The sequence below is a fragment of the Photinus pyralis genome, unplaced genomic scaffold, assembly GCF_008802855.1.
Source record: "Photinus pyralis isolate 1611_PpyrPB1 unplaced genomic scaffold, Ppyr1.3 Ppyr1.4_LG5, whole genome shotgun sequence".
In the NCBI taxonomy this organism is placed as follows: domain Eukaryota; kingdom Metazoa; phylum Arthropoda; class Insecta; order Coleoptera; family Lampyridae; genus Photinus; species Photinus pyralis.
This window is the reverse complement of record NW_022170596.1, coordinates 42,755,431-42,771,656: the sequence shown is the minus strand read 5'-3', so window position 1 is coordinate 42,771,656 and position 16,226 is coordinate 42,755,431. Positions and strand designations below refer to the sequence as shown.

General features: G+C 36.7%; 4 protein-coding genes across 5 annotated transcripts; 3 read left to right on the top strand and 1 right to left on the bottom strand.

Annotated features, from left to right (window-relative positions):
* Positions 1 to 11: 11 nt before the first annotated feature.
* LOC116170822 (phosphatidylinositol N-acetylglucosaminyltransferase subunit P) lies at positions 12 to 518 on the top strand. Its single transcript, XM_031487344.1, has one exon. It carries the CDS (start codon positions 21 to 23, stop codon positions 510 to 512), a length of 492 nt encoding a protein of 163 aa, XP_031343204.1. The 5' UTR covers positions 12 to 20; the 3' UTR covers positions 513 to 518.
* LOC116170821 (transcription initiation factor TFIID subunit 10-like) lies at positions 504 to 1,066 on the bottom strand. Its single transcript, XM_031487343.1, has 3 exons — positions 929 to 1,066; positions 704 to 883; positions 504 to 653 (listed from the first exon to the last, which is right to left on the bottom strand). Exons 1-3 carry the CDS (start codon positions 1,028 to 1,030, stop codon positions 549 to 551), a joined length of 387 nt encoding a protein of 128 aa, XP_031343203.1. The 5' UTR covers positions 1,031 to 1,066; the 3' UTR covers positions 504 to 548.
* On the top strand, positions 1,038 to 12,318 carry LOC116170817 (probable phosphorylase b kinase regulatory subunit beta). 2 transcript variants are annotated; one of them, XM_031487337.1, is made up of 17 exons: positions 1,038 to 1,160; positions 1,215 to 1,324; positions 1,378 to 1,513; positions 4,044 to 4,326; positions 4,377 to 4,658; positions 4,703 to 4,875; positions 5,324 to 5,487; positions 5,540 to 5,784; positions 6,104 to 6,118; positions 7,006 to 7,236; positions 7,289 to 7,592; positions 7,640 to 7,785; positions 10,675 to 10,950; positions 10,999 to 11,336; positions 11,382 to 11,574; positions 11,624 to 11,779; positions 11,829 to 12,318. In XM_031487337.1, exons 1-17 carry the CDS (start codon positions 1,144 to 1,146, stop codon positions 11,985 to 11,987), a joined length of 3,228 nt encoding a protein of 1,075 aa, XP_031343197.1. In that variant the 5' UTR covers positions 1,038 to 1,143; the 3' UTR covers positions 11,988 to 12,318. The 2 variants fall into 2 exon arrangements, with proteins under 2 accessions (XP_031343197.1, XP_031343199.1); XM_031487339.1 differs by lacking the exon at positions 6,104 to 6,118.
* Positions 12,319 to 13,837: 1,519 nt separating this feature from the next.
* LOC116170820 (60S ribosomal protein L13a) lies at positions 13,838 to 15,040 on the top strand. The gene is made up of 5 exons (XM_031487342.1): positions 13,838 to 13,978; positions 14,151 to 14,281; positions 14,331 to 14,440; positions 14,608 to 14,753; positions 14,809 to 15,040. Exons 1-5 carry the CDS (start codon positions 13,958 to 13,960, stop codon positions 15,013 to 15,015), a joined length of 615 nt encoding a protein of 204 aa, XP_031343202.1. The 5' UTR covers positions 13,838 to 13,957; the 3' UTR covers positions 15,016 to 15,040.
* Positions 15,041 to 16,226: the final 1,186 nt, after the last annotated feature.

Sequence of the window (16,226 nt, the reverse complement as noted above, 5' to 3'; positions counted from 1 at the left end):
TATTGTTAATGGCGAATAAGATGCCGGAACATACTCCCGCGCCAACTCCACATCGGGCAGTGTATGGCTTCGCATTATACCTGAGTTTTAAAGTATTTTTCGTGTTATATGTAATTTGGGCAGTGGTTCCCGAATCGTGGTTCAAATACTTAAACATAACATGTCTCCCTCAAAGATATTGGGCTATTGCGGTACCGATATTCATTATCACCTCCTTGTTAATCTTTGGATTTATTATCTACCCCAGTATAAACTTATGTATGACTCCGGATTTTAATGACATAAATACTATTACGGACGAGACGACACTTCAGCGAAAGATTTCTAAGCAGCTATACACGATTACGAAGAATTCTTCGCGGGATTGTAATTGTACAGATAGCACAAAATGCGAAAGGCGACAATATTTAAAGGAATTTAAAAATTTTAATGATAAGTGCATTCCTTCCGCTGAAGATTTAGATATAAGTGAAGTTTCAAAGCTATTATATTCAAAAAATAAACACGAGTAAATCCCATGTATTTTCTTCATTTTGCATACACCCATCTTACACGTAGTATTGCGGTTTTTTAATTGTAATACCGAATTCGGCTAGTGCAGGGGTGAGATCTTCCATTGTTAAACAATACCGTCGATCTTTAGACCCTTTTCCCTGTAACATGTAATGAGTAAAAATTGAAAAGAATTTGTGATCCAAGTTACCTTGGAAGTGCTGTGGCTGCTGGTATTATTACTGGATCGCATTTTGCAATGTTGCAAAGCATCATTTGCTATATCCGATATAAACTTTTGAGCAGCAATAGAAATCAATCTTAAGAGGCGTGGATCCTTAGGTTCAAATCCGGAGCTTTGCAAGAAGTGTGCTGTGACTGCATCTGGAATCTTAAATGGCTTTTATTATGAGCCGAATTTCAGCAAAGAGGTTACCGTAGGAGTATAGTCCTCCAGTTGTAGAAGAAAATCGCTCAATGGTTGCCCAAGAGTTGTCTGCTGATTATCTAATTCTTCGTTGGAATTTTCGTTATCCATTACGCTGATTACTCCAAAGTGACCTCCTTTATGTTTTGGAACAACAACCTAACCTAACTTTCGTCTGCCCTTGAAAAATCTTTCACAAATTCAAAACAAAAATAAATTTTAAAATGTTAGCTAATAAAAGGCGAGTTATTTATATACACTTGGCAGTATTTTTCATTAACGCAGTGTACTTTAGGCTTCTCAGAGAGACCAGTTCGTTGGAGGATAGACTGAGAATCGAGCAATTCCTAAAAGTGGCAAACTACGAGGAAACCGTTCGTCAACTTGATATTTACTATGGAATGGGTAAAGTAATTTCAATTTGTCGTTACATACATTCTTTTAATGGAAATGTGCAGTTAAACGGCAGCTATTACGATTTCAAAGTCCCATAACTGGATTGTTTCCTGTACACTCGACGGATACGGAAGTTGGTAGTGTCCGAGAAAGCGTTTATTGTGCTGCGGCCGTATGGGGATTGTATCAAGCCTACCGGTAACTTGCACGTTTATTTTGTGTATTTTATTTAAAGTCGATGTAAGTGTTGCGTTCATTCAGACAGACACCTGCAGTTTTTCAAAAACTAACTTGAGTGTGTACCTCCATTTGAACCCTTAAGCGCTGATCCTTTACCTTTTTTTTTGCATTATTTCTACCTCTTCCAACTTACTTTTACCAGTGCATTATCGTGCAATAATTAATTATATTGTATTATTGAATGCTACAGCCTAGAGGGCCCATAGACACGTGGGTAGGTATACAGTTCTCGATTGTATTGGCAGGTAGATAGAGAATTTAAATTCTACTTTCCCAGACAAGGCCAGACACAAAAGGTGACCTTGTTTGTTGCAAATTCCTGTAAATGTTTGCAGGAGTTCTATTTTCAATTTTTTTTTCAACAAAAACCCAAAAGGAGCTTCTCATTAAGTAAATAAAAGATAACATTTTATTTAGTTTAGGTTGTATTGAAGCTGATTAGCAACCTACTACTTCCAGAGGTACAGCTCTCATTCAAACAGTAAAATTTTAACTTTACATCTCAAGTGTCTTTCCGGAACTTGACTTTAGGAACTCTCGTTTCGAGAGTCTTCGGAACACTTTGCAAGGAAAGACGCGCCCACAAAGATATGGAAATGTTCTGACTAATCTTGGCAAGGAAGACTGAGGAAGTAGAAAACAGTAACGTTTAGCATGCAAGAAACAGTCTTGGCCAGAAAAAGGCTTTGTTACCTCTGAACTCAATTTCATAATTATTCCTTAGTTGATAGTAGGTTACCTTTCATTTTTATTATACTATTATTTTCCACTGGAGAATAAGAATATTCAACAAAAAGTATAGGGTTCTACGAGGTACTATTTTAAAAAATTAAGTTCCCCTACATTGACCCTTAAGGGACAGTTATGTGAAAATGTGCATAGCAGCATTAAATGGGCTCCTCCCTTTGAAGAAAATTTTATATAAATCATTTTTTGATATCCCCATTAGTTTCCGCAATAATCGACTGTCTCAAGATAAACTCTGTATGTAAATTAATTATTCAAATATAAGACTACGGAACTGGTAGTCGCAACTCGCCATTGCCCACCCTTGGCTACACCCCAATTTGTATGGCTGATGCAGGTAGGTACAGTTAAACCCCAACGAGTCCCCTGAAACTGATATCTTTTCTAGACAAAAATGCTTACTTCAAAAGTATCTTATATAAATATAACCCGCTATTTATTTTAGTTCTGTTCCGAATTCCATTGTTATACTCGCACCCTTTATTAAAGTAATAATAATTCTAATCAGTTCGCGATAATAGATAATTTTTTTATGATACGTTTTCTCGTAAATATCTCGGGCCGGACCACACGTATGCTACTTCACGCGCTGTTTCTTACTATTAATTAATTTATTATCTACAGTCAAGCAACGATGCTAATTTTGGCAGTTTTTAGTGCGAGGTCATATTTTGGCAATTGGCCCGGTGTACGAGATCATAATAATAATAAGTTTATTAATGTTAATCGTAGAATCGTTGGCCCGGGGTGCGGAGTTATATTTTGGCAGTTGGCCCAGAGTGCGAGGTTGTATTCCAGCAGTTAATCCGGGGTGCGAGATCATATTTCATTGGTTGGTCCTGGGTGCGAGATTGAATAGAAATAATAACCTTGACCTTGACATCTGCGCATGCGTTAAGTTCAAGGTCACGTTTCGTTGACCTCTTTGAATACGGAACAAGATCCCTAACCTGAACACAAATTCAACGGAGACATGTCTTTTAAATGGGTCTAGATCTGTTTCTGATAAACAGGCCTATTTTTGATGAACAGACCTGTTTCAGGTGAACAGACCTGTTTCTGATGGATAGATCTATTTATTTATAAAAATTACATATTATTTGTATCGCATCTCGCACCCCAGCCCAACTACCGAAATATGGCCTTTCATCGAACTTAGAGGTGGGTAGAACGTTGGGCTTCATAGCCGGAAGGTCGGGTGTTGGAACCTGGGTTGAGGTGAATTTTTCATTTGTGGGAGAGATGGGAATTTCCTTAGATCAGTTTCCAGCATTCTGCCGGCTACTCCGAATTAGGTTTTCCTGCAGTTTTCCTAATTTGTAAGGTAAATACCGGAGTAGTATAGAACAACTTAAGACCTTCTGGAGGGGCACCTCTAAAAAACATTATGCGGGTCACTCTGTAATTGGGCGAAAGCATGTTGAGAGCCCACAACAAGAGAGGGGCAATAAATAAATAAATTGCAAATAGCAGTCTATTCGGGATAGCTTACATCAATAAATTGTTCCACTCATTTTACTCCTTTGTCACTAGATTGAGCTGTACACCTACCGCTATAATTGGTTTGGCTAGCGCTATTACACCCTGCCTATCCGCCCAAAGAGCTTTAGGCTAAGTCCTAGCTTTCCAATATTAGAAACTCCTGGCACACCTGAGAAGAAAAAGGGCCCATTCCAAATCTGTGTTTCAATATCGTTTAGATACAAACCATAACCATCTAATTGTTCGTTACTTTATATAGGCGAATCGATGATGATCGAGGGAAATCCTACGAACTAGGCCAATCCGCCGTAAAATGTATGCGCGGTATATTGCAGTGTTGGATAAAACAAGCGGCCAGAATCGAACTATTTAAATTGAAGCAATGCGACGCTCATTCGTTACACGTTAAATTCCACCTAACCAAAGGAGAAGAAGTGTACACCGATGATGAATACCCCCATTTACAAATTGACGCAATTTCCGTTTACTTAATATTCTTGGTTCAGATGATAACGTCCGGCTTACAGATTATTTACACGCAGGTAAACCACAAACCGCCCTATTTTGTTTAACTGTTCGAGATGCTGTTTAGGACGAGGTTGCCTTCGTACAAAATTTGGTTTATTACGTGGAACGCGCATACCGTACCCCCGATTATGGAATATGGGAAAGGGGTAGTAAGTACAATAACGGAATGACCGAAATTCATGCGAGCTCGATCGGTATGGCGAAGTCCGCTTTAGAAGCGATCAATGGCTGTAACTTATTTGGCGAGAAAGGAGCTTCTTGGAGTGTGGTGTACGTTGATATCGACGCTCACAATCGAAATCGAAGTATATTCGAAACTATGTTACCAAGAGAGTCATCTTCAAAGGTACGTTGTGAGTTCATACGTAAGAATAAATTAAGGTCATTTAGGAAGTGGACGCTGCTCTACTACCAACCATTTCCTTTCCGGCTTTTGCTTCACATGAAGAATCTCTTTACGGGCGAACAAAGAATAATATTATACGAAAGTTGAAGGGTGATTATGGCTTCAAAAGGTATAATAGAGATGGATTTAAGACAGCTATTGAAGACCCCAACAGAAGGTAAAAAAGGTTTAAAATTGTAATGAATGTGTCTTTTTTTTTAAGTTACGTCTTGGTATTATTACTATTATTATGGTTTATTTATTTTAACTAATTAACAAAAAATTGATAACAGTCTTGAAATGAAATAGCACGAACTATTTATTACTTCGGCATTGCAATTGGAAACGACTGACGCAATTCGATTTGTTTATATAGCAAACCCCCCTTTTTTCTCGATAGTTGTCGAACACTTCCGAGTTTTTCTAGAATGTTCTCGAACAAACACGTCATATTTTCCGGAAAAATTACGTCAATTTTTTCTTGCAGGTAGTCTCCTTTATTTTGACTCCAACCTTAAAAAGTAGTCACTATCTGCATCGCAATCAATCAGCTTTTCTATCTATTATGCAATCTATTTAACTTGTACAAATTCTTCAAAAATTATTTAACTCTATCCCCCTTCCAGATATTACAAGGTTGGCGAAATAAAAAACTTCGAAAATATCGAGTGCGAATGGCCACTCTTTTATATATTTATGATAATCGATGGCGTTTTCAAATCTCTACCCGAACAAATAGAAGAATATCAAGACTTGCTCAAGGCGCGAATGCTCGTCGACCAGTACGGAGGCAAATATGTCCGATGGTAGTTACAAAAAGCATCTCTAATGAAATTTCTTAGATCCCATCATTCCAATGTATTACTACGTGCCGGAAGATTACATAGAGCAGGAACGACTGGAACCGCATTCGACATCCCGCAGACCCGCACCAGATTCCGGCTTGTACCTGTGGAATCAGGCGCTGTTCGTATTGGCGCAGCTTCTAACGGCGAATTTATTGCACATTAACGAATTAGATCCGATCCGTCGTTATTTACCGTCGTATAATAGGCCTCGAAAGGGTGGGAGATATTCCGCATTTCAGGTATGTTCATTTTGAAGTATCATCCGTGAATGTTTTAATTGTGAAATACATTGCAGTCAAATGATTAGAACACTACGCGAAGTGTCTAAAATCATTCATTTTTTGCTTTATTTCAATTGATAAGGTTCCATATAACATGTTGATTTGATATGCCCAAAAATACAGGGTATTGTTAATTATTTTTCACTCGCATCAGTGTCGATTTTTAAAATATGTGTCAACCTGTTATGGCAAACCTTATAAATAGCGTACAATTGGTGTGAAGATTATAATAATAATTAATATAGTTATGTTTTTTATATTTTCCATGACGCTTCAGGCAAAACCATCAGTTGTAAGTAATGTACAGTCTTCGCTTGGCTTTTTAAACTCTTTTTATAATAATTTCATTTCAACAACATTTCCTAACTGTCATAGAAGTAGTACACTATGGTAGGTAGTAGAATCTACATTCACATACTGGAGGTGGAAACTAATTAACTTAAATAAAACGGAAAAGAATACATCCACCACAGACATGTGATCTATTCTATTAGCCATCATTCAATTTTTAGCAGCTTTTGGATATACAAATCTCGACTGAACGGCTCGCAAATATTTATTTGTTACCTGTTTGTTAATTGACAACATTATTCTGTTTGGAAGGGTTGCAATATAACATATACTTATTTTCGAGGAGCTTATGTAAACTGCTGTTTAAATTTTTTAGTTTTTCTCTTCTACCTTTACGGGGTTTAGATTTAGTAGATAATGGTGGCAGTTCCATTTTAAGCTATTACTGACAATGTTGTCTCATACTAGGAGGAAAATGCCCATAGAGCATTTTCATTTGAAAATTAAAACATAAAGCTGTGTATCAGTAGTAAACAAGTCAAACTTATCTACAACCTCAATCTCAAAATTGTTTTTTATATAAATTATGTTTAAATCTAATGTGAAAGGTATAAAACATCAATTGCTTAAAGTTTTGCATTATGTCGCTTATACATCAATCATAGCCTGATTTTTCACATACCTACCAATGCTCGGATCAAAATACTTTAACACTAATAAAAGTCTTTGCTCATAGTATGTCTAATAAAGAGTATACAAAACTATTGAATGACATTCTCTATCATGCCTGTGTAACGTAGTTTTTCATATTAGCGTGATTGGTAAATGTGATAGTTTATCAATCACAGTATACCTACAATTTCCGATTAAAATTTTTATATCACTTAGGGAACTGCAACGGATTTGGTAGTACAAATTGTTTTAATAGCGGAATCGATGCGTCTTCAAGCAATGATGGCCACTTACGGAATACAAACGCAAACGCCTCACGAGGTTGAGCCTGTACAGATTTGGTCCTCGACTCAACTAGTGGAAGCGTATCAACACTTGGGTGTGAATCACAAAATTAACTTGAACGGCCGGCCGGTTAGACCAATCGGAAGTCTAGGTACCAGTAAGGTGGGTGTTAAGTATTTCCCCTTTTTTTTTTTTCTAGTCAGGTTTGTTTCAGGTGTACAGAGTATGTGGAATGACCGTTCTGTGCTACCCTCTGATATTTGAAGTGTCCGATTTCTATCTATATCGTGACATGGCGCTTCTAATCGACGATATAAAAACTGAATTGCAGTTTGTTGGTCGTTACTGGAGACTGTCAGGACGGCCAACTGTCTGTCTCCTAATACGAGAGGAGCACATGCGAGATCCGCAGTTTAAAAAAATGTTGGATTTATTAGCAATGCTTAAGAAGGGCTATTGTGACGGTGTCAAGGTGCGAATTGGTAGATTGCAAAATTTAATATCAAGTTCTTGCGTTGGTAATACTTTATTTGATTTGATGGCAGTTTAATGCCTGATTTTTCAGAACATTTGGATTTTATGAGCGTTTTGGATATGCCGTATCAGAAGTTTGCTCAGTTTCAGCAGCTGGAACATGATTACATTGGTTACCAGAGCTTGACTGATGTACCTAGGATCATTGACAACCAAGGAGAATTAAAGAATTATGCAGTACGTAGCTTACAGATTACCAGACCTTGTAGGTGTTGACCTTGAGATAAATATGGGAAAGTTTAGAATTTGCGCACAGCCTCTATTCGGCATACTGAGTAGCATATAAACATTTACTGCAACTTAATCTCTTTCTTTGAGAGTTGAATCTAGAACTTGGTTTTTTGCTTACAATTAGATTATATTCGCGCTGAAAGAGGACTAAAATTTGTGTACTTATCTTACGATGAACGTGGGGTAGTTTGCTCACAATCGGTGGGCCTTAATATTAAATAATCATTAGCGGAATTTTAATTTAATTTAAAAGAAAACTAATAATTGTACAAAGTATAATAAATAATTCATGGGAGCGAACAAACGTAGTGGTAGTGGCGGACGGACGGACTCGAGCGCCACCAAGGGTTTGGCCTCGCCCTTGGTCAAGGTCGACGGTAGCAGCGGTTCGGCAGATCGGTCTCGGAAACCTCGGGCAAGCTGAACCGGACTAAACTGCAACTCCAGGAATCGTACGAGTTCAGCAACTGACTGTGGTCACTTCGGAAAAACTACAACAAAAATATGAGACACTCCCTAGCGGGAATGAAAGCAACAAAGACAAATCGACTCAAGAATGAAAACTTTTTATTTAATTGCGTGACCAGGGGTCATAATTCTTCTTAATTAAGCGTGCTTTAATTTGGCACGCCCCAATCGAATGATGTTTCATTCACTTAATTGGGCGTATTAAAATTTTCCGAATCAGTATTCCAATGAATGCCTATTGTTAATTCCAATTAATACCCATTGTTAATTTGAATGTCGAGAAACTACTACACATGCATGGCCTTACAGTTCTAATTCTTGTTTTAATTTACCATAGGAAACAAAACCTGCTAATAATGGCTTATCATGGTTGAAATTCTAATACATTATTTTGCCCTCTTCTTCTAAAATACAAGATCTTTCGGACGCAGTAAAACCCACTAAAATATCTGGAAGAGAACGGTTACAAACGGCAGGCGGATTAATTGCAATTTGCAGCGTTAATTACGGTAGCGGTGGCTGAAATTAAGTCAATTACCTTTAGATTCTATGTATCTTCAAGTCGTAGACCCAACACAAATACTTTCAGCACAACACTTTCGTAACGAAGCGCCTAACTTAAAACGCCTTTATATACCGGGTGTTCAGCGGAGCTGCGCATCTCCATAAATATATAATATATAAATATATAATGGTGTAGTCATAACTTCGAGTATGAAACTTCAAGGCAAAAAATCCTTTTTAGCACCTTTGAGAATGAAATGTAATTGGTTGTCCTGCGTGTCCGCTACTGTTTCTGATGTAGTAAACGTGGGCGAGGTGAGACGGCTGGCTGAAACCAAGCTTACGTCCCCTCCGGGATGTGACGTGAGCCGGCGCAGCCGCCTGTAACGGGCAAGTTACATTTAGAGGGGTTAGCAATTTTACTGTAACAATTAATCTTTTGCAATATAATAATTAATACCACGGCTAGCTCTGTAATAAATAAACTTTTAAATATCTTTACCTTGTGGAAAGTTGGTTTTTTATCTCCTCTTATAAGTTGAAACTCAAAAACGTGATGCTCTCGTTTGATCACTCTAATAAATACTCACATAAATTGGCTTGTTTGAATATATATATATAATCAAAAACCCGTGTTTACCTTTCGGTGTACGGGGTATACTACAAATATAGTACAATATCTAAATAAGCATTAATCGTTTATAAATTTGAACCAAGCTTTCTTATCCAACGCCGTTTGTTTTGCCTCCCTCCAGGTTGATCCTCTTGTTGTAATTATCTCTGCAATCACATCATCCCACGTTTTCTTTGGTCGACCTTTTCGCTTTCTTCCTTGTGGTTTAGCTTCCCACACCTGTTTAACCTGTGATTGATTGTGCATCCTCTGTAAATGTCCCCACCATCCAAGTTGTTTATTTTCAATAAATTCGGTCATCGATTTAATTCCTAATTCTTCGCGTACGTCCGAATTTCTGATTCTGTCGCATCTAGTTATACCTTTCACTGCCCTTAAATATTTCATTTCCAGAGATTGTATTTTGCTCTTTGTTCTATTGTCCAGTATCCATCCTTCGCAGCCATATGTCAGTATAGGTCGAAAAATAGATTTGTATACTTTCATTTTTGTGTTTCTTGAGATTTCTCGTTTTCTTATGATGGTACTTTTGATTGCGTGATATACTTTTGCTGCACTGACTATCCGTTCATTTATTTCGATGTCCTGCACTCCACTTTCTTCAATTTGAATAATTTTCGCCGTCGCGGCCCTTTCCATAGAAATAGCCTCATATGTTCTGAACGTCATTTTATATCGTGCTCCGCGTCACATTTGAAATAGGAATGACATGATTTCATTAGAAGGCATAATCATTTGTTTCACTTTATCTATTCTCACGGTTAAAGAGCAGCTTAACCCAGTATTAAAATGTCCATTTAACATATGCTATAAAATAAATACACTCTGATAAAGAAAAGTGCTTTTCTCCAGAAAAATTGAGGTTAAAATAAGATCATAATAGTACATTTAATTCTTCCCGAACAAGAAAGAGAGGTGTGCCATTCTTCTAACAAAATATTGAATGTATAGTTTCATGAAGAAGTAGGTAAAAATTTCTCGATATTTAATTACAGAATATGCTTGCATAAGGCACAGTCTCTCTGAACAATGCCAACTTATTCTGCAAACAAACACTAGCACACAACATTAGGCTGTTGTATACCTATCTAGTGCAGCGTTATCATTATAATCAGAGATTTATATTGAGCAGGTTTAAAGTGTTAGTTTCAACTCTCAAAATGTTTAATTCCAATTAGATCGCGGTTTAATGTACTAAATAGTTTTCTAATCATAAATCATTATTTCAGTCATTCCAACATAAATCAACAAATGATATTATCGAAGAAATACTGCACAACGACAATATTTACGCTCAGTGCCAATTGTACGGGTTCATCCTGCAACGAGAAGGGGAACATTTTGAAATTAGACATGTAACAGTTATGGCGCACCTCCAACAAATTTATAACAGAGCGGGTGGTATGAGACATTGGGCGGCCGTGCGGTACACAAGCAGTTTATTACACCATACCGTAGATTCTATCAGTCCTTTTATTACCGCCGTTCTTGTACACGGTAAACAGGTACGATTTATCTTTACCTCGCCTTGATCTACACTATAATTCATCTAGTTGACGGTTGGTGTGATCGATCAGAAAGAGACGGTCTTCGATAAACCGATGACTCCAACGGAAATACAGCGGGTCATATATGATACCATACAACCTTACGATGTAATTCAGGCAGTTCTGCAGCAAGAAGTTATATTGTATTGTGGCCGGCTGATTTCTACCGATCCGGAGATGTTCAGGGGCATTTTCAAAATTCGAGTCGGTTGGGTGCTGCAGGCGCTTAGGTTATATCTCAAGTTCAGTGGAAACGCCAAACTGATCGAAGACCATAGTCCATATGAAGTTAGGCAACTAATCAATAAAGTTTTATCTGTTAAGGACTGGGCAGATAAGGAAAAGTGAGTTTCGAAATAAAGCTTGGATGATTCATATTTGACTTTTAGACTGACTCCCTTGCACAAGCGCACAATTGAAGGCTGTCTATGTCGTGTTCCAAGTTCGTTTTACAACCAAGTTTGGGACGTCATGATTCGCACACCTCAAGGAATAAAGGTTATGGGAAATATTATTCCACAACAACCGACGATGTCTAACATGGCCAGATCGGAAATCACCTTCGCCCTATTAGTAGAACAGGTTAAAATTGCCGGTAGTGCTTGGATGAATAGCTTTAGTATTATTTTAGATGTTGAATCAAATACAAATGCCCGAATACCGCCAATTAGTTGTAGAGTTACTATCGATTGTCTCTACTATTTTAACTCGAAATCCTGAACTTAGTTTTAACCAACCGCTCGATTTGGAACAGTTAATTAAAGACTCAGCGCATATGTTTGCAAAGGTAAGACCCCCAAAAATTCGTAGATGTCGCCTACTTAATGGTTTCGTAGGATAATAAGCTTCAAGACATTCGAGTCTCCTACTTGTTTGAAACGTCAAACGTACAATGCATGGGATACTTGGCCAGAGCAGTTGTTAATAATTTATTGAGGGATGGCCAGTTGACTAGAGATATTGGATGTGAATCGGAATTTTGCAATATATCGTAGTTACTTAATATAGTTAAATTTTTTGTTACTCTATATGTAAATATTACCTAATGTAAATGTTGGTAATGGTGACGAAGCAATTTTTGTTAGAAATAATACTATAAACTGTGCCATATTTTTGTTAGACGCGTAATTGTTTTGCTTTATCTAGAGAAATTATAATTCCTTTTTTAAGTTATAATTATGGAAAATGTATGACTTAGTACTTACAAAGTTTAGTGTTCAGGGACTCTCTGGGGTGCGCGAAACATTGTTGCAGCTGGTGATAATTGTAGTGAGGGGCATTGTATATCTTGGCCATTCAAAATAATAAAAAAGCTGATCTCATGCACCCTCACACATGCTATTTACACCCATTGTTTCTTCCCACTTGCATGCGTTCGTATCTTTCGTTATCAATTTGAATAAAACATTAGAACACTTGGAAGTGCAAAATTGTCATTGGAAATAGTATATTAAGAGTCTTTAAAGTATGCACAACAGATTTCTTGTATAATCTTTTATTATAGCTGCAATATAATTTAAAAATCAGGGAAATAAAATGGAATCATATTGACGGTATACTCAAATACATTTCTACTTAAGTGGGCCGATTATTCATAATTCCATGATTGCCATGGAAATGTCACTTTATGTTTGCTTAGAAAAATCATTGTCTTTGGTTGTAGAAGATAATACACATGCCATTCAGTGGCTTGATGCAGAAGCAGAAAAAGTTTATACCTGCAAAAGCGTATTATAAAGAATATGAAAGTTTGTTGATGTGGATGAATAGGAAGCATCTTTCAAACAATTGCTAGCATATATAAAGGAAATATCAAAGGTATTTAAATCTTCTACCTAACCCTTTGGTGCTTTCATTCAAAACTTCAATCAATACTGTGACTAAAAGATTTGGCAGCATACCTACTATAAACCAAGGGCGTTTTTGAAAGCTTCCAACAAAGGATACGAGCCAATATGCATTTGCAGAAAGCGATCTGAGAGGATTTTTTATTTCAGAGAAAGATTACCCATATTTTTATGTTATATTAACGTTACTTAGAAACCTTTTAAACTCAGCGTGCTTTAATTGCCTTTTTCACTCGCTCAGGTGTGTTTTAAACAGCGATTATCACAGATATAACAAAATAGATATTTATGCATTAAGGGCATTAAGGCAATATTTATGCCGAGGGCCGCCGACCCAAGCGATTGAAAGTCGCTCGAGAGTTAAATATCGAGTAATGCCTGAGGGGCATACAAAATTTTATTTTTCATCGTTCCAATTAATGCATTTCTAATATACAAATGTAATGGATTATTATTAACCAACATTAAAGTGCTTCATACGAATCAAGTAGCAATAGCACCTTTCTTTATCACATAATATAACTCCATCAATATATTTGCCAGGCCGTTTGAGGGCATAATGAGATGAGATGACAAACCATTATGCCCTCGGGCGTCATAGACTGCTTTATATATCTCATACGACAGATAGGTATAATAGACAAATGAAAAATAAAAACGATAATGTGTATTCTATCTGGGATGGAAACCAAGACGCAGAGATCCAGAGACATAACATTTTGGATCTGATATGTCGAATAGGAAAGGATAGGTATTATGACGATGTAATAATAAAATAAATAACGGAACCTTGAATAACAGTGTATCTAATAAATTAGCTAAAATGTGATGTATGCACTAAAATAGTGTAATTAGTCCATGGTAACTGTTGAATATGAACGTGGCAGAACTATGTTCTGTCAAAATCATAAATAAGCCCAATTCTTACAACAAGCATGTGTTAATTTTTGAGTTTTTAAATAAAATACCAAGTACAGAAAGAAGAAATCGCGAGTGAATTAAATTTAAAAATACCGCGCAGACCTTACGGAAATACCAACCGTAAAAGTAACCAAAAACGTCATGCTTCTTCTGGTTACTAGTTTCCGGCGAACTCCTTTTCATGATTGTTGAGAAACATGACGGGTTTTAGTGAAAAGGTGAATAAAAATTTGTTAATTATTTAGTTATGTGTTTAATAAAACCAAGCGTACGAAATTGTTTAACTGTAAACGAGGGCAAAAATTATTCAGTTTAACTTTTTGCTCGCTTTCAAATTTTTTAACCTAAAAATATATCAACACGTGCATTGACAGCATTTTCATTTTCCAGGCGGTTATTATAGACGGCAAAGGCCATTTACTTGGGCGTTTAGCAGCTGTGGTCGCCAAAACGTTATTACAAGGAGACAAAGTTATCGTAGTAAGATGTGAACAATTAAATATTTCCGGAAATTTCTTCAGGTGGGTTTATTACGATTACATCCTGCTGCTGTTACACTTACGATTTTAGGAATAAGTTGAAGTATTTGGCGTTCTTACGTAAACGCTGTAATGTAAATCCCGCTCGTGGACCATTCCATTTTAGGGCACCATCCAGAATTTTTTGGAAGACAGTTCGTGGTAAGTTTTTCTTTAATCTACTCTTACTTGTGTATAATTACGTGATTATAATACATCTTACCTACATTATTTGAAATAGAATATGTAACTAAACTTCGTATGATTTTTGATATGTTTTATTTATCGCCTCCGTGTCTAAAGTTCAAGTTAAAGAGATTTATTTTAAGGCATGGTCCCACACAAAATTGAGCGTGGAAAGCAAGCACTTAGACGTCTAAAATGCTACGAAGGAATTCCACCTCCGTACGATAAGAGGAAACGTGTAGTAGTACCTGGTGCGCTTCGTATGCTATGCCTTCGACCAGGACGTAGGGTAAGTGCAGCTTTTGCAAGAAATTTGTATGGATGACAATGTGGTTGAATTTTAGTATTGTGACGTTGGGCGTATCTCCGATGAAGTTGGCTGGAAGTACAAGGATGTTGTGGAGGCTCTCGAAACGAAACGTAAAGTACGTGCTGCTGCAAGCATCCGTCTTCGTTCGAAATTAAGTAAGATCACGCGCGCCGCGACTGAGAAACAAAGTAAGCAAATTGCTCCACACACAGCAATTATTAACTCGTATGGTTATAATTAATAAAGAATAAACCATTCTATATTTAGTTGTTTTATTATTGTATCTTAATTCGTAAATCATGTCTTACAGCTACATATTTTGTTAAAATTTCATTAATCTATTTACCCAACAGATGCAGTTAAGCTCCTCCCAAAAAATTCCCGGCAAGTTTAAATGAACATTAATTGGCAGAATTTTCGAAATACCATTTACTTCCAATTCTAATCTGAATTGACATCTGTCACTGCCTTTTGTATTTATCTTTCCCCAATTTGCTGTTATTCGTTTATGACAAAGTTAAGCTGGACTTAGCTTAATCGTAGCTTAAAATTCATGGCAACCATTGTCCCAATAATCGTTGCAATGGATTTTAAACTACTCTTAAGCTAAGCCCCGCTTAAATTTGGTGGTCTAAACGGCCACTATACAAACAAAATAGTCTTTAAAGATTTGTGTCATTTGAAAGGTAGTGAAGTGATTGTGGAGTAGAAACTCTTTCGTGGGATTAGATATGACCATGAATGTAGCGGGAGCTGCTTTTTCTCCACCTAAAAAATGACCTGCCAACATTTCGATCAAGAACACTTGTTTTCGGTCGGTAAAAATTTTTATTTGTTACTCAGTTGTAAACGTTGATTAACAAGACAAAACGCAAACGGGTAAACGTCATGTTTAAACGCTACTGACTTGTAAAACTGACAGCAGACTTGTAAAAATTTTACAAGTTAGTAATCTAGTAATTTCATTGGCCAGAATTAATGCGAAGTCTCTGTTACATGGATCACATGATATTTTAGACATTTCTTCAAGATCAATTTAAGAACTAATTATTTACGTTTACAAATGAGTAACAAATAAAATATTGTACATTATACGCCAGGTAATAGTTTTTACTGGCTCTAGGAGATGACAGGCTCGCCAGTCAACTTCTCCTATCGCCAGTAAAAACTCACTTACCTGGCTAATAATGTAAAATACTATTTACATGGTATGCATTTTGTTCTTGTCATAGATACAGGAAAAGGTCTCTTGATAGTATTATCAAGGAACAGGAAATCTTTACGTAACTGGAGCAACGTAAGGGGAAGAAGGCATGAAGTATTTCCTATAGGCGAAACTTGAAGTTGGGCATACTGTAAGCAATGTATGGAAGAAAAAATGCCACATTTAAAATAAAAGACCTTCATCCGTTATTTGAACAATCCGTGAAAATGTGCTGTTGAAAGTTGGCA

Excerpts from the sequence above, each read along its gene's own strand:
- LOC116170822 (XM_031487344.1), top strand. The coding sequence starts at position 21 with ATGCCGGAACATACTCCCGCGCCAACTCCACATCGGGCAGTGTATGGC.
- LOC116170821 (XM_031487343.1), bottom strand. The coding sequence starts at position 1,030 with ATGGATAACGAAAATTCCAACGAAGAATTAGATAATCAGCAGACAACT. Across the intron at positions 884-928 it reads TGGAGGACTATACTCCTACG|ATTCCAGATGCAGTCACAGC; the intron begins GTAACCTCTTTG and ends AAGCCATTTAAG. Across the intron at positions 654-703 it reads GCAGCCACAGCACTTCCAAG|GGAAAAGGGTCTAAAGATCG; the intron begins GTAACTTGGATC and ends TACATGTTACAG.
- LOC116170817 (XM_031487337.1), top strand. Across the intron at positions 11,575-11,623 it reads TCGCCCTATTAGTAGAACAG|ATGTTGAATCAAATACAAAT; the intron begins GTTAAAATTGCC and ends GTATTATTTTAG. Across the intron at positions 11,780-11,828 it reads CAGCGCATATGTTTGCAAAG|GATAATAAGCTTCAAGACAT; the intron begins GTAAGACCCCCA and ends ATGGTTTCGTAG.
- LOC116170820 (XM_031487342.1), top strand. The coding sequence starts at position 13,958 with ATGACGGGTTTTAGTGAAAAG. Across the intron at positions 13,979-14,150 it reads TGACGGGTTTTAGTGAAAAG|GCGGTTATTATAGACGGCAA; the intron begins GTGAATAAAAAT and ends TTCATTTTCCAG. Across the intron at positions 14,282-14,330 it reads ATTTCCGGAAATTTCTTCAG|GAATAAGTTGAAGTATTTGG; the intron begins GTGGGTTTATTA and ends TTACGATTTTAG.